We start from the raw sequence: 21,237 nt of genomic DNA, 5'->3' as shown, positions 1-21,237 counted from the left end.
GTACTTACTGCTGATTGGGAGGGAGGCCCTCCAACAGCACTATCATGGCGCGTCCAACCTGGCCAGTCAAGGAACATTCCAATGACGCCGGACGGGACTTCTTTCGCCACGTGGTGCTGCAATGGAGAGCTGTTATTTCCGCCTCCAATTTCAATCCGCTGAGGGTAGCGAGAAGTCGTGTTCGATGAATTTTCGCGACTCCAAACACTACCAATCTGGTACGCTCTTGGGCTACAACACCGACATCTTTTGGTAGAGGTGTTCCTGCGCCAACATCATCATCATCACGAACGGTGGATTTGGTTTCGTGCATGATGTTATACTTACGCGCCTTGATTTGCCCGGCGGCGTCCGGTGATAATGACACACTGCAAACGAATGAGTTTATTAACTTACGCCAAATTCAACGCAATAGATGGATAAACATACCGATGAGCAATGGTCTTGGTTTCCGGCATTGCTGAGTAGAGATCCAACAAATGGTAGATCGTCTTCCAGCATTTTGGCGTATCGAGCATGCTGTGGATCGGTCCGGTGAAAGTTGAACGGTCGAATGGAGCAGTAATATCTACAAAAGCTTCATTAACATTTGGTCCTACACAGTTCATAAGAAAGGGAAACCAATAGATATGATTGTGTTGAAACATAATTGTCAAATGCTGTTTTAAAAAAACCCGACACACGTAACGCTTATATACATGACCAAACAAAACACAACGAAACAAAAAATGTCATGATACAACATAAAACTGTTTAAACATCTGGACATCCCAGACAACCTGTACAGACAGAATCGTAAATTTGATACGAAATTGGATATAAGAAAAAAAAAAAATCATAACTTGATGCCTAAATTTAACAGCACGAAATGCTATCAATCAAACTTGTTACAGATTAAATTTGTTATTACAAATTAAATTGTATATGAGAGGGTAAAAAGGAATTAATGGGGTGTGAGTAACAACAACAACGGACACTCTTATTAAACAATAAGAATGCTAGTTATAAAATAGCTCTACCCCGACATAACTGCCGTTTGGAATAATGTCTCCTGCCAATAACATAATTTGAAAGAACAGCTCATGATACATAAAAAGAAGGGAACATAATAATTTAATTGGAGTTACCCTTTTTTTGAATAATATTATATGAGCTTCATTTTTCGCGTTTATGCCAATTGGCCTACCCCGTTTAGCAACCAAAGGGTAGGCAATCGAAGTTAAACAATGCCATGGTAGAAGTGTCAGGTCGAACTACGTTAGGCCGAAGTTTTTTCTCTCTCTAATAAGAAGTTCTTTTGAAGGTTACAGTTTTTTTTATGATTTTCGGCACATGAGGCATTTTTGTTTCATGCATCATTTCTAGAAGCGATTTCCTTCTTTTTAAAATGAGCAGTTTTAACGAGGGGTAGGGTAGGTTTTCCAGTAATAGTTGTGTACATATAGTTGCGGTATGGAGCTTATGCCGCAATAATGGTGGAAAACCAGATACTTTAATTGTCATCGGTAACTCTCCTAAAATAAAGAAGATTTGCATATTTGAAACTGTCAATTAGCCTAAAAATGACGAAAAACAATTAATATTTTTAAAGATTTTGACTCATTTGCACCTATACCACCCTATACTGTCGACCCCATTTGCGGTTTTGTCAAAACTGATTTTTTCAATGGAAATGATAGCTAATCTCCCATATTTTCGTAATACTGGATGAACTCAACAACTTTGTCTGGAAAAGTTTGGGAAAAAAAGCGGATTGCTCCATTATATAAGATGCAATGGTGCGAGCAAAGTAAAAACGGGGTTAATTTCGGCTTGCTGATTTGTGGTATGAGACACTCATGAAATTAAAAAAAAGGATTTCTTACGAAAATTAAAAAAAAAGTCATGTAAAATGTAGCAGACCGGAATCGAATCCTGAGCGTTCAGATTATTAACTCCGTGATTTTTTCCCACGTCTATCAACGCTTGGGAAATAGAACAGGTTAAAAGTGTACATAGCTCATGTCTATGGAATTCATACCTTCTTCTTCTTCTTCTTCTTCTTCTTCGCATTTCAAGCTTATTGCGTGCTCTCAACTTAGTGTTCTAGATGCACTTTCACAGTTATTAATTGAGAGCTTTCGATGCCTGGCACCATTTTTGCATTTGTATAATTGTGCGGCAAGTACAATCATATACTTCTATGCCCAGGGAAAACGAAAAAATCATAGACCGGACCGGGAATCGAACCCAGCCACCTCCAGCATGGTCTTGCTTTGTAGCCTTTACCGACTGAGCTAAGGGAGGTGGAATTCACAATTATCTTATGAAATCAAAATTGTTCAGCTTCATAAGTCATGTCTTATGGAATTTTTAAGTTTTTTTTTTGCTTCAGTGTATAATAGTGGAATCCATTAGAAATCAATGCGTTTCACTATTATAGAAACCAAAGTACGCAACTACCACAACTACTGGAAAAGTGTACCTATTAATGGAGGAACAGTTTTCGAAAAATGTATACAATTCAATCACAATGTAATATTTTTCTAGAAAAATTGAAGTTGAAAGCTATAAATTGACGTAGGGGAATTTACGTATTCTCGTCAATCTAAGCAGCGTCTGCACTTCTACTAGCATTTTCTCAGCGTCACGCACATATATGATGTGTCTGTTTGTTTACATTCATCTGCTGCTTGCTTCTCTATCCATTCCAATCGACAGAATTTTTCAAAACGTTTTGAAAGCGTTTTTACAACGCTCCAAACTTCTCAGGTGAGTGTGACTATTGTCGGCAGCCTCTTTTTCTTCGGCAACCTTCCCATTAGAACTGCGTGTTAACCAGCTGTTCTATTATCGGCAACTCGAAATCAACCCCATTTTGTAGTGCGTATGCTTTATTTGAAGAAAAATGTAGCATTACTGGATTGCTCGATCGTTCAAATATAATCAGATTGAAGCTGAAAGGCTAAACAATCGTTTGGACACATTCAGGGAAGTGCGTTGATGGGAAAACATAGTGAAATTAACGTTTAAATTTTGGTTGCCGAAAACAGTCAATGGGTGCCGAAGCCAACATTTACCCTATGAAGATTGTATGCCGATCATTTTATTTTTATAAAAATAAATAAATTGCCTTAGTTCCTCCACTACTGGCTCACCTACTCTATTCTCTATTCTTATTTTTGGCACTTCTATTTTTTTTATTCATGAACCATTTCTAGAAGTTCTTCCTAATTTTAAATATGAGCAGTTCTTTGCCACTTCTTTCTAATAATATTGTCCTCACGATTTTTTGCACTTTGAGTTTTTTCATGATTTATTCCTAGGAGTTTATCATCGAGTTTTTTTTTTCCTGCTTTAAAACATTAGCAGTTCATTTGAGCGGCAGTGGGTGGGATGAAAGCACGAGTGCTGCGTGGGAGTACCGGTGGGACATAAGCACGTTTTGAGAGGGAGCAACTGTGGAGCGGGAGCAAGAGCGGCCCCTGTCCCTCTTGACCCCCCATAGCACCATCTTGGAGCCAGTTCTAATTACCCATTAGGCGGGGGTAAGACTGCCTTCCATGTGAAGGCCCATATAGAACGTTACTATCTTCGGCAAAGTTGTACAGTAGGTCAAGGCTTTTAGATTACAGGACACTAGTTAGGGGGCATGAAGTAGTTCGCCTCCTCGTGGTGTGCCCTGGAAACGTTAATTATCGAACCCAAGTAGGAGATATTGCGGCTAAACGAACTACCGCAGAGTAAGGACGCTGGAACCCCATCCAGCTCGTCCCAAGAGGTTGATAAGTCTTGCACAAACCCTCGTTGTGCAAAGGCAGGAGTGACACCGGGTTCTTAGAGTGCTGGTAAGCGGTCACATCTGTCCTGTTTGGCCCTAGACAGTTGGCTGGCTATCACGTCTGCTCTAGAACTCAGGCGAACAACTAACAGCGAACAACAAGAGGAAGGCCCTGCACAGCTGCTCACTGTGCAGTAGCGAGTGTCACGTCTGACACAACACTAGTGATGCGCCATAGCGCAACCGGCCCCCTCCCATGACGTAATGCTTTCGGGCGGTTCCGGGGAGGGCAAGGGCCTAGAGCACATGGTAAGGTTTAGTAGGTCGGGAGTGCTACTTCTCCCATCCCCACACCCTGAGTTATCTTCTCAGGTATCTGGGAGCAGATTCCCGGCTGTTGACGTAGGACTACGAAATTTTTTACGGTTCGGACGTTTTCGAAGATGTCGCGCAGCAGGAGAATGCATACGATGAGGGTTTCTCAAGCGAACCCCACACGTATCAATATATTGACGCGAAGGGGAATTATTGACAATAATATTGATGATGTGAGTGCAGAAATATTGTCAATACCGATGTATTGACGTCAATATTGAATGTATTGACAATACGATTATTGTCAATAAAAGCAATCGTGTAGGGTCCACTTCAGTTAATGAAAGTGAAATGGAAAAAATTTAACCCACCGATAAGACTACAAATAGAACAAAATTTATTTCCCTAACAAATTATTTGATTTTTGAATCATTTTGATGTATTTAGTGACAAATTGAATGGGTGAATCATGGAAAAGGAGGCACCAAGCGTCATCGGAAGGTTCTAGGAGAAAACATCAAGGGTACTACCAAGCCTGCCATTCGTCGTCTGGCTCGACGTGGTTATGTCAAGCGTCTCCGGTCTGATCTTCGAGGAAACCCGAGGTGTGCTGAAGGTGTTCCTAGAAAATATGCGTGATGCCGTCACCTACACTGAACACGCCAAGCGCAAAACCGTCACGGCCATGAAGCGACAGGGACGCATTCTGTACGGTTTCGGAGGTTAAAACTTATCACCAATGTAACAAAACGGCCCTTTTCAGGGCCACCAAGTTCATTTCAGAAAAGAGTTAGAATAGAATTTATATATTCCCTGCTTCCAAGTTTGGTTACAAGATTACAACTCTAGAGAGCAGCGGCGCCTGTGGTGTAGTGGTAAGCGTCCCAGCAGGCCTGGGTTTAATCCCAGTCAACGCTGCCGGGAAGTTCTGAGGCATAACATCTCTGATCACGCCTTCCTTCGGGGTTCCCGGTTCATGAGTTGATGGGTCGATAGGTAGGGTCCAGGTGTGGACATGCACAGTTGTACACACCAACTGCTCATTTGGTAATAACTTTTCACTCAGATGTTGAAATTTATTTTTCTTTAAAGTAATTGATAGATTAGGCTCACAGTTTACTATAGATATGCGAAGATTAGGTAAAGCTTAACATTTAAATCAACACTAATCAATTTAACACTTTAATTCCGAGATGTGTAGTGAGCATTTCTCACCTCATTTTTACAACGCAGAAACAAATACAGTTTACTAATAGCATTAAAATCTACTTTATTTTACATATCTATAACAAGCTTACACTCTATTCTATCTACTGCTTCAAAAAGAACTATGTTCCGTCAACTGTGTGCAAAGTTATTAGCAAATGAGCAGTTCGTGACCAAAACTGTGTATGCCAAGCATGGGTGTGCATGGGTAGCATTGGTGCTCAGCACGGAAAACAAATCCGAGGAAAAAAACAACATTTTGTGTGGTCGTTGGGGGCGTGTGGTTCTGAATTGGCAACAAATTGTTCCGCAATTGTATCCTCACTATTCGTACACGCCCGAAGATCGTAGGCGAATGTCACTTCGACTTGTTTTATCTAGGAACCATTCTCTGATGACTGTGTTGGGGAAGCAGCACATGCATGTACGTAATTGGTGGATTTGTTAGTTATTTAGAAGCTTTTGGACAATACTTGACATTTACCACTTTTTCAATAGTTTCAATTTGAAAATCAGCATTGTTATCGATGCGTAGAAATGTTTCTGATCGATTGGTGATAAAATAATTGAAATTAGTCCAGGGGCAGCTAAGTTATTAACGTTCAAAATCTTTCATAATTTCATTTTCCGCTTTTCATAAATTGTACCCCCATCTTCCCGAAAGACGTAGTCGTACGCCAAAAAAAAAAAAACAGGACACTAGTTCAGAATTTTCTCATCACGCGGCGCTAATATGCTAGATCATAGGCGGCTCCAGACAAAAGGGGCCATTATCCAAATGGAAATTATTCGTGTACATTCAAGATTACGCGGACACTTCTTCGTAAGTGGCGATGCTTTTTTTCTTCCTTGATTTGTTTTCCGTACTGAGTTCCAATTCTACCGACGCCAGGAAGGCAGCTTCCACACCTGGACCCTACCTATCGACCCATCAACTCATGGACCGAGGATCAACGGTTTTACTTCCCAGTGATCAGAGATTTAATGCGTCAGAAAATCCCGACGAAGCTGACTGGCAATGAACTTAGACCCTTTGGAGTGAGAGGCAATCACGTTTACCAGTACACCACCGGCGCCTCTGATTGGCGATGCTTGAAAACTTGTTGTACAACACTGCACTGAACTCTATCCAAAACTACCCGAGACATTAGAAAACGGAAAAAAATCAAAATATTTGGGGTGAGAAAAAAATGCACGTCCATCTTCGAGCACCGCACACTTCTATCAACACAATAAATTTTCAATATATCAGCAAATATTTTTGAATCCTTATCCTCAAATATTTACCAACTCAATTTTGTGCTTCATATTGGACTGCGTCTCCTGTCGTTCTGACATTTTTTAACTGCCACGAGGTTCAATTTGTAGTTCAGCTTACGGTGAAATCGTAAATTTTACCACTTTCGATGCCAATACCAATGCATGAATTTGTATATTGTGGGCGGGGGGGGGGGGGGGAGGTGCAAAGGCGTTCAGCCAAACAACAAACAGCCAAATTGCATTCGACCAAATGGCCGGATACCTTATAAATACTATGAGCACGAAAAGGAAGATAAATGGAATTTTAATTTCAACAAATTATTTGCTCCTTATATTTCATAGTCTGGCGGATAGAATCTCGGGAACCAATTGAGCTGTCAAATAGCGGAACCAATCGAGCAAACGACCAACAACAGAAAAGAGCATATTAGTTATTGCGAACAAAACTTCGGAAACCCTTTTCTCGTGACTCAAGGCTGGCCTACGCAAACTAACACCATCTTTGGGTTGGGGAAAGTTTCTCCTATGATGATGCTGGTTATTTGCGTTCGATTGACGAAGAAAGAATAATCAACGTTGTGGCAGGGACAATTCAAACATTAACCGATTTTATTATAGAATGTGAAATTGACATGTAGGAAAATTAATTTTATCGCTAGAACCCTTGAATAGCTATGTAAATAGCAAAACTTACTATACAAAATCGTCAACAAACTAACACTTCTTCATTAAAGAATCAAAGTGATGATTGACTCACAGATGGCAAGTGGGTGAAAATGGTAATGACGTTTTGATATCTGTCAAATTGCATAATTTTTTGAACCCAGGCCTGCTGGGGTTAGAGATAATCACGCTTACCACTACACCACCGGCACTGCTAAAAAGCTTAACTTTAACTTGAACTATGGAAATTTAAATATCAGGATGGGACTGAGATGCGATTATTTTGCTTGATAAGACAAACTGACTTGATGTTGTTTTCACATTTTTCATGATCATAGTTCGTAGTTTTATCACATAATTTGGAAGTAGCGTTGTTATCTAAAAATTGACGAAAATCCAGATCGGACTGATATGCGATTATAGGCAGAATAGTTCTTCAAGCGTAGGATTATAGTTCAACCCTTGAAGCTTCTGTACACGAAACGAAAATCAATTATTGTATTCATGTGTTTCACTTACACATTTTTGTCAAAACATCAGCCTTATACATTCTATAAGACAAACTACATAGCCCAACAAACAATTCAAAGTCACAAATAAGCATACACATTGAATAAATGCTATATAACAGTGTGCAATGCTGAATAAAACAGAATGTCGAATTATGTGCTGAAAAAGGTTCCGATTTAAGAAAAGTGGGACATACTGTTAAATACTCATCCAGGCCAAAATCGAGTTTATATACTGACTGCACTACCGGACAGACGTGCGTTTTATTTTATCGTATCACGGTATTCCTTATCGGTCACCTAACGTTTAGAACCCGTGTCCCACAAGATATTTCAGTGACGACGAAGGTGGAGATTTTAGTTTTCGCGTCCCGGGAAGTGCAAGTGTTCCTGATTGCAGTGATTTGGTGCGACCAAAAGCCTTTCTCGTTGGTGGTTGGAGTGTTTTTCTGCCGACGGAAGGAACAACAATAGTTTGCGCTGCGTTCCGTGGCTGCGTAGCACATACAGGAGTTGGTTTATTTTGGCTGCTTTAACAGGTTTGCTGCAAAGACACGCCCTCCCCATGGACATGGAGGTTGACGGTACTGAAGCAAAGGGTTATGTTTAATTTCTTTACATTTGCAACGATGATGATTTCTTATAGTGACACATATCACCTTCTTAATGCTTCGGTATGCCTCAAACGATTAATTCTTGGTTGTTAATAGAACTTCCTTGATGAAATCGGCTGCTTCATGCAGACTGAGCAATTCTGATTATAGTATCAGATTTGTTCTGTATACAGAGGAACTGGGAGGGCTTATTAAAAACTTCTCACCAATAAAGTAATGATCTTCTTGTAAATTTTGCATATAATTTTATTAATATTTTATTTTATTTAAGCATATAATTTTTGTTACAGTCAATTTGCATTAGCATATGATACAAGAGATTTAATATTACTTGCTCGTTTTTGCGTAAAATAATCAATATTTATTTTACTTGTAATTACATTTGAAAGTTTTTTTCAAGTTTTTTTTTTGTGATCTGAAAATTTACCCAGTTTGGTTAGAAGTTTCGAAGCTAACGCATGTCCACAGACCTAATAGAAAAAGTGTATCATGAAGAATGGTTACATGCAGGGTTGCTTCCACTCACTTGCTATAGATGAGTGATTTTCGGAGTTTTGAATTCGTTAGATGTTGTAATGGAGATTTGTGCTGTTGGATGCGGGAGAAGATTGGAGGGCGGGTGTTTGACGCATAGAGCCTGTCAATTTCGCTTTCAGAGTGTCGCAGTCAGCGGTTTTACTGCAAGTGGATTTTACGGGTTTTGTGTGTCGGACGCTTGCTTTTTGGCCTCTTCTTGTGTCTAACATGTGCAGAGTATCATTATAACGTCTAATGGTTTTGAGGTTCCTGGTGGCGTGAAATATATTTGTGAGAATATCTTTTTGAGATTTTAGCAGTCACGTTTTGTTTGTGTGGATTATAAGATGCTCGATGACCCTCGAGGGATCGATTTTGCTTACTGATCAGAAAATCATGGATTTAACCCAAAGCTCTTCCACAGCATAATAAATCGTCCATCGTTTGTATATTTGATATTGAACATTAACCTCGGAAACTATTTGCATATCATGCGAAAACGTAGTCCTGTATTGTCGCGAAGCGTTATGGTTCTGAGATGCTCGATGACCCTGGAGGGATCGTTTTTGCTTACTGAGCAGAAAATCATGGGTTTAATCCCAAGCTCTCCGTCATGACTCTTAAAATTCATTATCACTAAACAAAATTAATATGTTCTTTCGATAACCGGCTATCGACAGATTAAATAAACAACAAATAAACAATACATACTTTTGGTTGCATCGCCAACTTGAGGTGAATCCTAACCGAATACCCTACCCAACCCTCCAACTCCGTAGCACTTATGAGGGTGAGGCTAAGTCGGTGGCCTCTCGTTAAGTAAGTACTACATCAACATTTCCTTCCCTATCCCTAGTTATGGTAAAGATGGGCGTGGCCGGGAATAGCGACAGTCATGCTTCTGTTACTCTTGTTTAGATTGGAACCAATGTTTACTCCTCAGCATTATTCCTGAAAGTAGTCTAACTGAGAATTTCAGAAGAGACGTGAGTGTCGCTAGTATCCAATCTACGAAGTATATCATAACAACGCTAACGCTAACGCTAATACTCATCCAGGCCAAAATCGATATCCGACGACATTTAGAAATCCAACGGCTTACGATTTCAGAAAAAAAAAAGTGGGAAATACTGATGCCGACCTATCAATATGGGTATTTTAGGAATCGAGGTGACATCTAGAGATCGAAAATTGATATGCAAAAACATTTTGAAATACTATCAACAGGTATTTTTAAAATCGAGATGATGCCTAGAGAATGGAAATCGATATCCAAATCCAAGGTGGCGGCTTCCGGTTTAAGAACAGTGGGAAATACTGTCGCATACCCACCAATATAGGTATTTTTGGAATCGGGATGACATGTGGAGGATGAAAATCGGTTTTCGACGCAATTTTTAAATCCAAGGTGGTGGCTTCCGATTTCAGAAAAGTGGGAAATACTGTAAAATACTCATCAATATTGACACTTTTTCTGAAACCCGATGGTCACCACCTTTGTCTCGTTTTCTGAAAACCGATATCCGCCATCTTGAATTCCAAAATGGTGTCGAATATCGATCTTCGACATCTACGCGTCGTTCACGTTCTGAAAATACCCATTTGAGACTTTTCCTGAGCCAGATGGCCACCATCTTAGATTCCAAAATAGCATCGGACATAGATTTTCGGCACCTTCGCGTCGACCCCGTTCCAAAAATACCCATATTTTAAGGTATTTGAGATTAATGGCCACCATCTTGGACTTCAGAATGGCCTCGTTAATTTAATTTTCGTTTAATATAAAATAACAATTTATTACTACATATAACCCGGATGCCATCCCTATAGGCAACCGATATTGGGCGGATACCATCCGGATACTATATGTTGATGCCTGACGACGTGACGCGCGACAGGTCGAATGAGCCCCAAATTGAAGTGAAAGTGGAAGAAACAAGTCTTTGCTCCAAATGAAATGAACTGATGATCTTGACGAACGAAACAAGCGATAGCCAAGTCATGTTTGACAGGACCCAAGCAACACACATCTATCATAATAAGTTTCTGCAACTTGAATGTGACTGAAATAAGTTACCTACAAGTAACCACAACTGTTTGGTGACAAGTGTGCTGCTAGGGGAGGCATGTTCATCATGACTCGATAGCAAGAAATACAGTGACTTACACGAAAATGATATTGCTCGAAATTTAGCGATTCTGCGGAAAGTTCATTTTCATTTCTTTGTTTCGAAAATGCAGAACACTGGTGCTGATAGGTATTTACTTTCAAGCAAGCTTTTATTGATTATTGAGTTGCAAATATGATAAATTCTAGGATAGCTCAGATGACAAGGCAAGCGGCTGGTGATTGGAAGGTACATGTTTCAAATCCCATGCAACTACATGTATATAAGTATTTAATAAATTTTCTAATATCTGTGTGGTGCGAGCCACGTCAGAAATAATGAATACAATCTCTAATACTTAAGAAAACACACTCTTTTCCTGTCCCCGTCCCTCTTATTTTCGGGTTAATTTTCCCACAGTTTGAATAATCGTTTAATAAATGTATAATAATGTCTAATTAAACGTTACTTCACATGAAAATCAAGCGTATACACAGCGACAGCATCACTGTTTTAAGGAAGCAGTGATGTCTAATAAACGCTGAATAATCAAATTTTATCGTATAAACTCTGTTACGACTCATATACATATACCTTATACAACACCAAGTAGTTCAATGTTGTGGTTGAATAAATTCTCCAGATTTGTGTGAACAAAGCCTGAACAGAAGTAAGTACAAGTACTATTAAGCATGCAGTTGAATAAAGGGGCCAAGAAGTCGTTTCTTCAATAGACGATTGTTTGTTGGGAGGTCATATAAGTGCCGGCGCCGGTGGTGTAGTGGTAAGCGTGACTGCTTTCTAACACCCCGATGGGTCTGGGTTCAATCCCAGCCGAGGTCGCACAGTGGCACGAATATGAATAAAGACGGTCAAAAATATTTTCTACCCTTTTTCGACGTTTTAGAGACTGGGTGCCTTGGGAGAAGTTGCTCAAAATTATAACTCGCATCTTTTGAAATACACACCTGAATAATATTTAAGCTAGTATTACACATCCAAATTCTAACTTTTTCCAGTTACGAGATATTGGTTCCATGTCTTGGACAAAGTTGCAGAGCAGTTGATTTCATGAACATTTGCTAAAGACACGAAATTTCTACATCATAACTCTGTAGAGCTATAATAGATTTTCTTTTAAGACTACCTTAATATTGGGTTTTTAAGTTAATTAGTGCTTTTTTCAAATTTGATCAATTTATCATGTTCTAAGAAATTGTTGGCATCATTAAAATATACAACTTTGCTGAATACACCAATGCTTTTCATTGACATCAATGTGATATACAGCCCATCAAGCGTTTTTGTGATGTCATATTCAACGGCTCGAAAAGAGGGTGGGCGGGCCCTGGCGGGGTCTAAAACTGGTTGTATTTTGAAGATTACCTTATAAAATAGTACTTCTGAAAATTTCAGCGTTGGGTACTGAGGGGTACCTAGCCAAATCTCGATTCGAAAATGTCAATATTATATACAACCCATCGGACGGTTTTGTGACGCCATATTGAACGGCTCGAAAAGATGGTAGGCGGCCCCTGGCAGGGTTTAAAACCGATTGAATTTCGAAGATTACATTATAAAATAGTACTCCTGAAATATTCCGCGTTGGGTATTGAGCTATGAATCAATGATTTTAACCTACACATGTTTGAACTTGCAAATTATTTAAATTATTAAGCTTAATCTGGAGATGTATTTAATGGGTTTGTTCTTAATGTGTTTGTTCTTCAGTGTACCTACATTGATATGTACATTCATTGCAATATTGATACTCATATGTTGATAGTTGCAAATATTATAATGCAAGCTAATAATATTGGTATATTCTTTGCCCTTTATTATATACAATATGGACTAAAATATCGGTATAACTTTCAAGAAAACTAGAATAAATGATAAAATTCTGACTACGGTTCTAAAGGGTTCCAACTTTGGACCTACCCACACCACCCTCTTTTCAGAACATGGAACGTGACTTCACAACAGATGTTTGAAACTTCCTCGTGCACATCGCTGAACGCTGCTGCAGATGACTATTTTGGGCTTGACGTTTTGGCGATAGCAAAGAGCGATAGAGTTTATTTAATTATCTAGGTGTGATTTTTTTCACGAACAACTTTTTTTTTTTTGCTTTATTATAGAGACTTTCAGCCTGTAGCTGGTTCGTCTCTTTACGAACAACTTGTATTGAAGTTGTGGTTCAAAATGAATTCATTCAATCTTTGTCGGATGGAATTGTTCAAAGTGTGGGCGGAGCAGATTCATGGAAATCGTCATGTCAAATATTATCGAAGATAGTCAGGTAAGGAGTAATTAAAACATATTTTTTTTTCAATATTGGCATACTCAAAATATCAAAATTCAGAATATGCAGTTGATGTACAAACCCATTGATAACATTTCAAGATAATGCAATTTTTATATAGTTGTAAATTGTATCATGAGTAAGTAGCACACTCGTAGCACACATTGGTTTATAACTTGTACTAAATATATATAAACGAGATTTGACTAGGTACCCCTCGGTACCCAACGCTCAAATTTTTAGGAGTACTATTTTATAAGGTGACCTTCCAAATACAATCAGTTTTCGACTAGATCAGGGCCCGCCTACCCTATTTTCGAGCCATTGAATATGACGTCACAAAAACGCATGATGATAACATATAACATTGACTATTTCGACTCGAAATTTGACTAGATACCCCTGGAAACCCAGCACTGAACTTTTCAGGAGTACTATTTTATAATGTAATCTTCGAAATTCAATCGGTTTTAAACCCAGCCAGGGGCCGCCTACCATCTTTTCGGGCCGTTCAATATGGCGTCACAAAACCGTCCGATGGGCTGTATATAATATTGACATTTTCGAATCGAGATTTGGCTAGGTACCCCTCAGTACCCAACGCTGAAATTTTCAGAAGTACTATTTTATAAGGTAATCTTCAAAATACAACCAGTTTTAGACCCCGCCAGGGCCCGCCCACCCTCTTTTCGAGCCGTTGAATATGACGTCACAAAAACGCTTGATGGGCTGTATATCACATTGATGTCAATGAAGAGCATTGGTGTATTCAGCAAAGTTGTATATTTTAATGATGCCAACAATTTCTTAGAACATGATAAATTGATCAAATTTGAAAAAAGCACTAATTAACTTAAAAAACCAATATTAAGGTAGTCTTAAAAGAAAATCTATTATAGCTCTACAGAGTTATGATGTAGAAATTTCGTGTCTTTAGCAAATGTTCATGAAATCAACTGCTCTGCAACTTTGTCCAAGACATGAAACCATTATCTCGTAACTGGAAAAAGCTAGAATTTGGATGTGTAATACTAGCTTAAATATTATTCAGGTGTGTATTTCAAAAGATGCGAGTTATAATTTTGAGCAACTTCTCCCAAGGCACCCAGTCTCTAAAACGTCGAAAAAGGGTAGAAAATATTTTTGACCGTCTTTATTCATATTCGTGCCACTGTGGGTCGGTGGGATTTTTCTGAGGCATAAAAATCTCTGGTCACGTATTCCTTCGGAAGGAAAGCAAAGCCGTTGGTCCCGGCCCATGTGTGTGTTTGAATGGGTGCGATATCCTACGCAGGTGTGGCAGCTGCCTTCTTGCATATTCGATTGCCGTCAATGGATGGCAATCGATGTCCGTCGGTGATTGGCACTAGATTGCGGTGAGAGATGAACTAGCCTAAGGCTAAGGCTAAAAATATCTTTAATAAAGCTTTAAAAAAAAAACTAGATTGCGGAACAGAGACCGACGTTAAATAAAGGAAAGAAGAAAAGGTCATATAAGAATGCATAAAAGGTATGTGTGACTGCTTATACATTTCATTTGAAACATGATCTTCATTAACTTTTTGCAAGGCGTCTGCTTATTAGTTGACTTATACATTTTATGAATAATCATCAATAGCAACTTGCCAAAAGGTATAAGGAGATTTCTATCCGTGCAGGGTTTTAAAAAGAATTATTGTCTTGTTAAAATTGTGGAATTTTATAAGATTTTCGATAGTGTGGTCATCTTGCCCCACTTTCCCTATAATAGGTACTCTACTTAGGAGTAGAATTAATTATTTGGCAGAGTTCAAACTCGATATAATTACCGGAGCTGCCAGTCAATACTACGACGAAGGGTTAACATACCAAATACAACACTACAGCCACAACTAGTCCCGTTCACCATTACTCAACGCGATCATGACAGCATGATGAAAACAACATTTGAATTCAACACAACACGTTTAAATGGACAAAATCACAAACAATCAAAAAACACACTAAAAGCAATATTCAACTTACCACCATACGTGCTGGACAGACCACCGGTGATGGAATTTTTTGCTTCCAACGAATTTCTCGAGACAGCATCGGCAAAGGTCAACGCCGTTGGACTAGCTTTAATCGGCGTCTGTATAGTTTCATTTAGATTGGTGTATCCTAATTTACCTTTGACAGACTTGCCGGTGCTCCTGAGTTTCTGAGCAAAACTATGCGGCCGGTTGCGAGCACTTGGCGACGGCGTAAGCGGAATCAACGGCCCAAGGCTTGGCATCTTCGACCTACTCACCGAATGTCGCAGCTCGTGGCGGAACGGGATGTCTTCGTTGAACTTATCGTAGCGTTCATCCGCGTAGTCAAAGATTGTATTATCAATGTGCGACATCAACGGTTCGTTCAACGAACCCATTAAGGTTGGATCATTCATCTCCGAGGCTGCAATGAAAAAGTTAATTTGGATTCAAGAAAGAATTCAACTGACATACCCAGACTAGATTCGTCCTTCAAGGGAACACTTCGTTTACCATGTTCCGGATGATCGCGCATCTCGTTTTGGGCATCCTTCACATTCTGATACATATTGGTGATTTGGTGTAATAAACGGAGTAGCGGCATGTTTACTTGCTGTGATAGGTAACGTACATTCAAGCTGAAATTAATTACAGTACTGGTGTGTTTTTTCAGCTGTCCTCTTGATACATAGAGCATGTACTGCTTTGCATCATCAGGAAATCTGTCCGTCATTTTCAGCAGCTCCAATTCGACTCCGACATTTTCGCAAAGGAAGGCAGGCTGTTCTGTTGGCATTATCAGTGTAAATTTGCCATTTCCCTTCTTACCCACTTTGGTTTTCTGCTTCTTGGAATCACCCGCTTCGCTTACCACTATATCGATTCGCATTGTATCGAACGAGCATACTAACGACAGATTAGTACCGAGGCTGTCCAACGACGAAACATCCGTATTTGAAACGTTGTTGATCATCTGTTGCGGCATAACACCCAGGCAAGTTAGCATCGGCTCGAAGATGAGATGCGCATCGAGGATGCGATTGTTTTCGTTCATGAACTTGATTGAATGAATCTCTGGGCGATTTTTCGATGTTTGACGGGAAGTCTGCAATTGAGGATGATTGGTAAAAATTTAATCTTCAATTATATCATGATCGGGGGAAAATTGATCATTACACCTTGCGTTTTTGGCTGCAAAATCCGAAATAAAAAAAAATCTTGAAAGCATTTAACCGGAAGACAGCCAACGACTTTTTTGATGGGGATTGAAGAAAATCTTGTGCGGGATTTAAATTCGATACATTTCATGGTGTACGAATTTCGGTCCTGAACGGTAACTATGTGGAGCATGTTTATATAGTCAAGTTTAGAGAAAGTAAAATAAAAACTTTTGCAATTTTGGTTATTGTCGAAAAACTTGAGCAGAAAAGAGTTGCATGTTTTCGGCAATATTGTTCACTGGACTGAACCCTTGATGATGAGCGTGCAGAGAAAAGCTAGTTTGATTGATTATAATAATACATCTTGCCTCTGGTCAGATTTAGAAACTACATTTTGACCGCTTAGTTTTTGAAGGGACGGTTTCTTTTGCTTTCGGGTCCCAGGGCGTTGAGAAGAGGAGCGTTTCCGGTTATGGGAACCCTATCGAACAAATAGACGTAATTTACCTTGATTACGATACACTGAAGAGAAATGATAAATGGTGAATTAGCATCTATGCCACACAGTTGGGTAGCTCAAACCAGCAGTGAAGCAAGCCACTGACTAAATTTCGTAACTTCCTTTTTTATTAACTAAAGCAACCAGTTCGATTTGGTTTGCTAATCTGGTTAAGATGTTTAAACTTAATTATCATCGTCCAGCTCAAATCGTTGTAGGGGTAAAGGCCGGCGCACAATAGATACGTTTTCGGGTTTTTTGACAGATAATGCATGAGCTAACTGTCAAAAAACCTGAAAACGTATCTATTGTGCGCCGGCCTTAAGAGATGGGACCATCATCAACAACAAAAACGAGCAACTAAAAAAAGTAGGGGAACTAGGGGCAAGAAGGTCACCCGGGGCAAGAGTGAAAATGAAATCATTTCAATTTTATCTCACGATGAACCTATGCACGGTATTCCAATGAAGCATTCTAAAAAGTTCTGTCCGAATCGAAGTCGTAAAAAAAAATGCAAAAAATCATTTTGTGTTGATGCATTGAAAAGCTAGTTTTTTATAAAAATAAGGCATCATAAAATAAGGTTTTCGGGATTTCCAATTTATTTTTTTCACAATTTCTGCATTGAGACATCACTATTGATGGTTGTTTGATACAATAATAACAATAAATTATTAAATATTTTGTTTAATTAATTTTTTTTTTTTCCTTGGATTTGTTTTCCGTCGATCTTGTTTTCCGTGCTGAGCACCAATGCTACCGACGCCAGGAAGGCAGCTCCCACACCTGGACCCTATCTATCGACCCATCAACTCATGAACCGGGGACCAACGGCTTTACTTCCCTTCCGAAGGAAGGCGTGATCAGAGATGTTATGCCTCAGAACATCCCGGCGGCGCCGACTGGGATTGAACTCAGGCCTGCTGGGGTGAGAGGTAATCACGCTTACCACTACACCACCGGCGCCGCTTTTGTTTAATTAATCAAAAATTATATTCCTAAAAATAAACTTTATACGGGGCAAGAGTGCCACCCCTACATTTATGTATTAAATTGTACAAAAATGTTCAGAAATTAACACAATTGGGCATTTATGTTTCCAATATACATTGTTTTCGTGAAATTTTGGAAAACAAACTGTATTAAATAGTATCAAAAAAAGTTTCCATTTGAATCTTGTACGCACATGGTTTATATGTTTTAGATATAAAAAAATATATCATTAAGTCAATATTTTAGTGGAATAAACAATAAAAGCAGTTGCTGTCATACCTAAGAATAGTAATTTGTTGTTTAGGAATGAACATTTATCAGTTTCACTTCATTTTAGACATATGGTCTTTTTGCCCCATAAGAGTGGCCCTCTTGCCATTTTGAAAAAAGCCATTAACATTTTTTGATGGGGTTTAATTTTAATTTCAATGATGATACATGGAGACAAGGTTATAAACTTACAATTCGATTCACAAACTCCTATAAATATTCACGGAATCACATATAAAAACGCGCTATCGTTAGGGTGACCTTCTTGCCCCTAGTTCCCCTAACCATGTACTTAGAGTAGTTATTAAAATTCAAATACATTTGTTTGATGTTGGTTTCTTTTCGATCTTTTCGAAAAATAGTACAGTAATCAAATTGCCCCCGGTCTACCATTAATGTTCATCAAATGATGCACAAGTTACTAATGGGTTTGCTAGTGTTCTACAACTGATAGCAGTGTCAGTTTCTTTTGTAAGAAATCAGTATACTATAATAGAGATCCATTTGTATTTTAACTTTCTAAACCCCAACTTTCATACATACATACCTCTAGCTTATCCTTATCACGATGGTTCTTTGAATTGCCATTCTGTTGTTTGGCCATCCAAGAGTAGAGATCTTCCTTCTGATTTGGCGGTGGAGTCCACGGCTTATCCATCGAATCGGAAGAACTGCATACCGAGGGCAGCGACCCTTCCTTCAAGGCACCATACTCAATCTGGGGATCATGTTTGTCAAAAATGATCGGAAACATTTGCATGCTAGATCGCGAGGATGGCGCTGCTGGAGGAATAAAACTCTTTACCGATGACTTTTTCCGAAGTTTGTTGGAGTTGTTAGTACTGGGAGAGGTGTTAAGGGAGTCTCCTAGCTTGGTTACGTGGATCTGTACCGGTTCCTCGGGTATTTTGATAACTGTTAAATACGAACAAGGAATGCAAATCAAGATGTCTTATAAATGGAATAACTATTACTGAAAATAATTTCTGATAAACCAAAACCAACAAATATTCGAAAGCCACAAAATATAAAACAAACAAAAAACAAACATTGATACAAAAAGTGAGTGCCGACACAGATCAGAGAGATAGAGATACGGGATGTGCAGATCGATCAGTAGTATTCTGATAGTAAAATTCATTACCATGATGCTGCTGGGAACCGGCTGCCATTGGATGGGGATGAGTTTGCACACTTTGACCCAGCAGCATTGTGCGCTCGTTCTCTTCATCCATCAAAGGATGATTTTCGATGATACCCACCGGATAGTTTTCAGCATCTATGTCATCCGTATCTTCCGCATCCTGAGTGGGGAAATAGAAAAGCAAAGTGGTATTCGGCGCAGATGAGTGGTTGCGAATGATGCGATGGGAATTGATTGGAACATGACATGGCTTTTGTTAGGTTAAACATAAGTTTACGATGAAATTTGTGACCAGTGGTGAGGTGTAGAAATTGTTGTTGAACAGCTTCGGTGGAATACAAAAAGGGCCAATAATATAGGGTGATGAAGATAACATTTACATCAACTTTCTTGACAATTGTACTGCACGAGAGAGCCTATGACGGATCTTCAATAAAAACCGCAAAACATCAAATTGGCTCGCTTAGATCTATTAACAGGTGCCTCATCCCCAAAGCCAATCCTTTCCAAAATCGCACTTCTTACTTTCTTCTAAATATCAATAAGCTACGACTTATATAAAGGTAGCGTGTCTTATGTCGTTTTCGCAATAATTCAGGATGCAGATATTATAGATCTATCAAAAATCAGAACCAATTCAATATATTGTAGACTAACAATTGAAAAGGTACTATCAACATTTATAAACAAAACTTTGATAGTTCTTTCGTTCTTCGTTGACCTCATAATTAAAACTTGTTTTCGTCCGTCTTAAGTGACACTTGCTCACAATGCTTCAGCTCGAGGTAAGTTCTCTATCTATTAATTATATGTTGTTTAGTAAGTGCTTTATTCACGGCTACAGGATTCCACCGTAACGCGCCCTATGGTAAATGGGATTCCTAAATGCCACAACAGAAGCACACCACATCAGGAAACACGATCCAAAACCCACAGTTATGATCGTAACATTCACTCTATTCGAAAATAAAGCAATATGAAAGAGCGCTACTTCATCGTAATCGCCCATTTCCGTTCTATCGAGCAGAAAACATCCATACTAATCAACTGTCCTGAAATCAATAATACGTTTGTTTCGATTCGTTAGCGCATAAGCTACAAAACAAAGCCTAAACAAGCGTTGTATGAATATTTACAATAATTGTGCTCAAAACAATAGAAGCGCTCCTAGGAAATACATTTTTTCTGCGTTCATTCGTTGAACGGAGAAAAATCTAAAAAAAAAAACCAATGGCGTTTCAATTCAATGCGTTAAGACGGTTTTGAAACTCTTTGAACAAATTTGGAATTAAGAAGCAGTGTTAGATTTCTAGCAATATCTCAACAATATTGAGATATTCTAGCAATATCTCAATAAATTGTTAAGTCATCTATAATAGAATCAGTCCATTTATGGGTTCATATCCGTTCGAAAAAGAGTGGTTAAGTGCGGGTTGTGCTTAGTAGGACGGAAATAAGATCAAGATTATTTATGATACCAATGGCAATATAGGTATTTTTGAATGAATAATAACGAAAGTGCACTTTTTGTCGTTTCTTTAAATTATTTGATATAAAGTTTTTTAGATGATTGTTTCTAGCTTTGTCTATAAAAGAGTTAATTTCAGTCAATCCCGCTAGTATCACACTTGATGTCAGTGCTTTTATATAAACGTACTACGACGTGGCAAATAAATAAAAGAGCAGAATGTGTCAAAACCTTGGTCTGAGTCGTCGTTAGTCGTCTTCATCTATGTGATTCCTAATCTTTTATTCGTTGTTCCCTAGTTCCTGACTACTTCAAACTAGGGGAACAGAATTTTTCAGTAATCCAAGGAACACATCTTAGTCCTTGTTACTTTTTATGCCTAGCCTTGTTGATAGTGACAAGACTCGGCTTTGTCTACCGAGGATGATCTTGAAACAAGGAAAAAAAAATGAG

The 21,237-nt window shown here is 38.8% G+C and overlaps 1 protein-coding gene across 16 annotated transcripts in view; it reads right to left on the bottom strand.

The window, feature by feature from the left end:
- Positions 1-21,237, bottom strand: part of tweek (transmembrane protein KIAA1109 homolog tweek) — a 76,190-nt gene that overhangs the window by 6,826 nt on the left and 48,127 nt on the right. For 4 of the 16 annotated variants that reach the window (XM_065222600.1, XM_065222603.1, XM_065222605.1 and 1 more), the window contains 6 exons: positions 19,317-19,476; positions 18,720-19,087; positions 15,725-16,355; positions 15,261-15,674; positions 430-595; positions 9-368 (listed from right to left, as the gene is read on the bottom strand). In XM_065222600.1, coding sequence (XP_065078672.1) covers positions 9-368; positions 430-595; positions 15,261-15,674; positions 15,725-16,355; positions 18,720-19,087; positions 19,317-19,476 — 2,099 coding nt within the window. The remainder of the gene's footprint in view (positions 1-8; positions 369-429; positions 596-15,260; positions 15,675-15,724; positions 16,356-18,719; positions 19,088-19,316; positions 19,477-21,237) is intronic. The other 12 variants (XM_065222601.1, XM_065222604.1, XM_065222607.1 and 9 more) reach the window with 8 other exon arrangements.

This window comes from Ochlerotatus camptorhynchus, unplaced genomic scaffold (assembly GCF_037179485.1).
Source record: "Ochlerotatus camptorhynchus isolate MF236.1 unplaced genomic scaffold, CSIRO-AGI_Acam_v1.1 ptg000176l, whole genome shotgun sequence".
In the NCBI taxonomy this organism is placed as follows: Eukaryota; Metazoa; Arthropoda; class Insecta; order Diptera; family Culicidae; genus Ochlerotatus; species Ochlerotatus camptorhynchus.
This window is presented reverse-complemented; position numbering and strand designations above follow the sequence as displayed.